The sequence below is a fragment of the Elephantulus edwardii genome, unplaced genomic scaffold (assembly GCF_000299155.1).
Source record: "Elephantulus edwardii isolate Elephantulus edwardi_28Jun2011 unplaced genomic scaffold, EleEdw1.0 scaffold00006, whole genome shotgun sequence".
NCBI lineage: Eukaryota > Metazoa > Chordata > Mammalia > Macroscelidea > Macroscelididae > Elephantulus > Elephantulus edwardii.
In genome coordinates this window covers 8,897,473-8,902,906 of record NW_006399756.1, presented here as the reverse complement: position 1 = coordinate 8,902,906, position 5,434 = coordinate 8,897,473, and the positions used below count along the sequence as shown (strand labels likewise).

The 5,434-nt window shown below is 52.6% G+C and overlaps 1 protein-coding gene across 1 annotated transcript in view; it reads left to right on the top strand.

Annotated features, from left to right (window-relative positions):
* Nucleotides 1–5,196: 5,196 nt before the first annotated feature.
* HTRA1 (HtrA serine peptidase 1) overlaps nt 5,197–5,434 on the top strand; it is a 68,395-nt gene continuing 68,157 nt past the window's right edge. The window contains exon 1 of the mRNA XM_006880144.1: nt 5,197–5,427. Coding sequence (XP_006880206.1) covers nt 5,197–5,427 — 231 coding nt within the window. The remainder of the gene's footprint in view (nt 5,428–5,434) is intronic.

Genomic DNA, 5,434 nt, shown 5'->3' with positions numbered 1-5,434 from the left:
GAGCCAGAACCACTCATAGCTAATCCTACAGTGGATTTTCAGAGGCTGTAAACTGCACAGGAGGAGAGATTGTCCATCTTTGCCCTGTGGAGCTGCTGGTGGATTCCAGCTGTCATAGAGGTGCCACCTTTGAGCGAGCTGCATAACTTCCTGGGGCCTACGCCGCCAGAGCTCCCTGGGACGGTGGCACCGTGTGTTGATTCTGTAAAAGGATTTTCCTAGGCCATTAGCTTTGACTTTCCTTGCATATCTTGGGGGCAACATGTAAGTATTGTGTATAAATGACTCACAATGGACTCGGTCACATTTGCCATCCCAGTGGGTTTAAATTGAGCAGGGTTTGTAGCCGAAGACATGGGGAACTCGGGTGACCTAGTGGTAAGAAGCTGCACTGCAATACCAAAGGCATGTAGTGCCCTTCAGAGCCAGAGATTGTGTGCAGTGTAGGCTGGGACCCAGACGACGGCAGCAATCGCAGCGTCAGAGACCAACACGCAGCGGAGCCGCCTCGGAACTGCTGTCCCGCAGAGACAGAGGTCTTTGTCTGCACTTGGAGGACTGGGGTTGAGGAGATTGGCGGAACTCCAGGAGCTTCGTAACACCGTCCTAAAGCCTGACGCTGGAAGGAGACGGCCGGTGACGACACGCCTTCTTTAGATTTTTTTATAATTGGGATTTTAGTGAAAGTTTACAGAAAGGATGGATTTTCATTCCTTTCACTGATACACATTTTCCTCCCTCTTCCTTCCGCAGTTTACTTTGAAATGCACAAATTGTTCCAAAATGCCATTCGTATAATGTCTTAAGCGCCCATTCCTTTCAGAGTCCTCCTGTCTCCTGTTCCACTGAGTGCTCCCGTGTCCATTCTATTTTTATGACAGTCTTACACAGTATTTGTCCTTTTGCAACTGAGATATTCCCCTCATCAAGGTATCTTCCAGACTCGTCCATGCTGTGCAGTGTTTTACAAGCCCATTGCTTGTCAGTGCTGGATAATATTCCATTGTGTGGATGCATCAGTTTTTCTGTCCATTCATTCTCTGGCAGGCAGGCGGGCTGCTTCTGTCTCTTTGCTCATGTGAATAATGATGCTTGAGATGCTGTCCTGAGGAGTTACAGCCTGTTTGCAACCTAAATGGTAACGTGTTAGTTTCCCTAATTGTCCTGATAAACAGGAACACGGCTGTGTGAGTTTTATGTGACCACTGCAGTGATTATCAGACCCTGTAGTTAGAGCACCGAGGGCCCTGGGAAGGTGGCTGCTGTTGGGATTGATAGAAGTTGTGGGGCTGCTGTGGGGACATGGGGACATGTCTAGCCTCACAGGAATTGGTTTTATACAGCAGATGTTGGCAGTGGGGCCCATTCTCCCTTATGAAGTTAGAGGAGGTCAAGCTCAGCCTTTACAAGGGCAGTTCTAGTCTGTCCAAAGTCACTGTGAGTTGGAATTGATGGCCGTGGCTACAGGGGCTTAACTTCTCCAATTCCTGCCCCTCCGTGACGTCCCTTCTATCACCCTGCATGTGTTCTGTCACTGGGAGATCTTTGCCCTAGTGAGATGCACAGGCATGGCGGCTCTGTTCGCGTTTGGAAGGCTCATTTCCGGACGGCAGCCTTGGCACCCACGGCGCTCCATTGTCCACTCATGAATAGACTTTACTGTGCTCGGAATGAAATCTCAACCTTACAAATTAGAGCCACAGAGAGGAGTCGGGAGACAGCCTGTGTGTCTCAGAACTGCCCCGTTTCTCCAGAAAACTTTCCCAAGAACCCATGCCAAGCCCTGGTGAGTGAGAAATTGGATTTTACGATGTAAATGATAATGGTAATTACCCTTGATGATGCAATAGCTTTACACTCAGCTGCCAGCACACACTCGGCCCTCCAAACCAAGCACCTTAATTTGCACCAAAAACACTGAACACTAATGTCTAGTACCCAGTTATCAAAACACCAGCAGCTTCAAACTCCCAGCCGCTCTATGAGAGGAAGGAACTTGGGCTTCTGGAAGGCTTATAGCCTGGAGGACCCTGGGGAAGTTCTACTCTGCCCTGCAGGCGATCTGTGAGTAGGAATGAACTTGATAGCACATACCAACCACGTAAATATATACACCTTCTCAGAAACTGTGTTTACAATCGGTATCGTAGAAGGATGCATCTGAAAGAGAAGAAAAGCAAACCTTCCAGACCTGAAATACCGCTTCTACATATGGAACCGTTCATTATAACGAATCCAAAACCTGACCCCTTGTTGGTTCTGAGTTGCTGGAACCCTGGAGGACAGCGAACTGCCTGCACCGAGGCCGAGGCCGTGCTCACTGCAGAAGTATATCCGCTGGTGGGTTCAGAGCCCACCTTCTGGTTCACAGCCGAATTCTTTAACTATCACGGGACCGGCCGTCCTCTCAGCACACAGGACACCCTCGGGACTGACTGTCCAGAGCTCCCTCGGTCCTGCCCGGAAGACTTCTCTAACTCATGGTCAAGAGCTGGTTGAAGGCCCCCCATTGAGCTGCTGGCTGTCTTGATGGATTGTGAGACCTGTGGGTGAACTCCGTACAGAGGTCTGAAGTGATCCCCTCTGTGACCCTGGGGGATGTTCTTGAAGTCACCCCCATTTTCCAGAGAAGTGAAGCCTCTGAGTTAGCACAGCTTGCTGCCGACTCCATCAGCAGGACTCATTCTAGGGCAGTGTGAGCAAAGGCAGAGCCCTTGAAAAGGAAAGAGCGAGCTGCTCTGCACGGAGTTGCTTGTATGTTTGGTGATGGATAGAGAACAGGGGGCAGGTCCTGGGGCATCTCAGGGACTCTTCTTCAGACATGAAGCTGGGCGCCCCCCCAGAGGCCAGGTGATCTGTGGCTCCACCTGGGCTTTAATCAGCTAGGCCACGCTCAAGTCGGAAGTTCTGGTGGCCTAGTTGTGAGAACCTGCGTGGCAATCCCAGATGCGTGGGGTTCGAATCCGCCAGCTGCCCCATGAGAGAATGGGCAATATCCTCCCGTGCAATTAGCTGCTTCTGAAAACCTGCTGGAGGGTCAGCTGTGGGTTGGTTCTGACTCAGCCACACTCAGCAAGAACCAAAACGCACAGGGCACCCTGACGCACAGATTGTAAGATAGACTTTGAGCATGTTTTCAGGATGGACCAGTCCTTGGAAAATGGCATCATGTTTGGAAAAGTGGATGGTCAGTGAATGAGTGGAAGGACCCAGATAAGATAGATAGACAGTGACTGCCACAGTGGGTGGGCACAGGAAGGATCTCAAGGATGGTGCAGCACCGGGCAGGGGTTTGTTCGGTTGTGCCTGGGTTTGTGGAGAGTCTGAGCGAGTCAGCGGCTCCTAACAAGGACTAAAAGCAGAGAACTGGTTCTTAATCAGCCTGCCCTGGACGCACGACTAGTGCACACCCAGGTGTTTCAGGGGAGAACTCCCCAGGCATGTCAGTGACTATGAACTTTCTGAAATAGATTGCCAGCTCTTCCTTTTGCTGTAGAATCTGACTGCATCACCCAGGAACTCCATTCACTTGCTGGTGTATACCATTGAGTGGGAGCTGAGGTGTAGCTGACCTTCCAATGGGTTTTCAGAGGCAGTAAATTAGACTGCCCATCTTTCTCCCTTGGAGCAGCTGGTAGATTCAATTCGCCTGCCTTTGGGTCAGAAGCACAACTCCTTACCTCTAAGCAACCAGAATTCCCTCCATTCTCTGCTCCTCACAATCAAAGCCAAGCTCACAGCCACGCAGGTGATGCTAACTCAGTGGGTTTGAGGCTCACAATCTAAGCGGGAGGAGATCTCCCATCCTCATCGCGCTCCAAGCCCCCCCTCCTCCAGTCTGAGATAGTTATTTGGAGATCTGCCTTGCTAAGTAATTCTCTTACTTCCTCCTCTCCTCAGTCTGTTCTAATCACAGCCCAGGCATCCACTCACTTAAGAGTGTCCCATCATAGGAGCTGACAACCCCCCAACACTTCTCCACTCCCCCACCCCCTGGGAATTCCAGGGGGTGAATTTTGGGTCCCTCTTGTGAGATGATGCAGTCTCCCGAGCCAACATGGGAACCCAAACATTTTTCTCCTGTTTCAGCCCCTGGACTTGCTGACCCTCACCTGTGATTCCAGTCAGCCTTTGGATGTTGACCAGATTCACACACCTCAGGGCAACCTTTTTCTTCAACTATTAAAATGTTTTTAAAAATTTCCTACAATAGTTCATTTTCATTGTTTCATTCACATTCGTTGTTTTCCCTACAATCCTTCATTTATATTGTGTTTCATATCAGAAGTGCTTTGTTGCTGTTATTATCAACTGTGACCTCAGGAAGAGGGGTAAAAATATTTGGCTTTAACTTTTAAACTGCTGAGAAAGTAATGCACAAACACGTAAAGAGTGCAAAACCAGGATGGTGGGTGACACCCCCCCCCCCCATACCCCAGGAACGCACTTTGCGGCTGGGCTGGGCTGGCGGTGGGGATCTCTTCCTGGCTCTGCGCTCACTGCACCCTCTGTGTCCCAGGCACACGGAACATACGATGCCCCGATGCCCCGTGAGGGCCTTTGCCATGCAGGCAGACAGCACGCCAGGGGTCGCCCCGCCCCTCTTGAGGGTGATTACATGGATATCTGTCCCAAGGGGTCCAACAAACCCTCTTAGTGTGGCTCAAAGGCGATCTTGTATTTAATAGAAAAAAGATTCTGCTATAATATAAGCACGTGGTGAAAGATGCAGACAAGACATACCCCCCTCAGGGGCAGCCTCCTTGTTCCTCTCCACGCCCGTTTCCACTTGGGTCACCTTTGGGACAGATTCTGTGGGTGTCTGAATGCCTCCCTCCCAGAAGGACCTTCTAAAGACTTGGATGGATTCGAATGATGGCGTTCTGCTTGTTTCTGCTCAATGTCACCTAACCGTGGGTCTGCTCGCTCCTCTCTGCTAGGCCGCCCCGCTGCTCAGGGTCCCAGTGGGGGTCCCCCAACCTGGGCACCGGCTCCTTTCCAGAAAGGCCCTCCCCCACTGCCTGTGGAGCGCCTCATCCCTGAGCTCTTTTTCTGTCTCCTCGTAACTTTTCAGCCCCAAGTTGCCGAGAGAGAGCACCCGGTGAAGGGCAGACCCAGCTCGCCCCTGTGTGTGGGGAGCGGGGGTTGTGCGCACCAGGTAAACTGAGGCCCGTGAGGGCTACCTGGGAGCCGGGCATGCCGGGGCGCGCCCGCCCTGCCCCCGCCGCGGGTGCCCCGCTCCAGCCATCCGGCCGCCCCCCTCCCGGGCGCTGTGCCCGTCCCCAAGGCGGCTCGTCACCGCGGCGAGGCCAATGGGCTGGGCCGCCGGCGCGCACCCTCGGCAGCTCCCAGCCCAGCCCGGCCCCCGGCGCCGCCTCCCGAGCTCTCCTGGCGCCGCGCCTCTCCGGCCTCGCCACCGCCGTCCGAGTCGCCA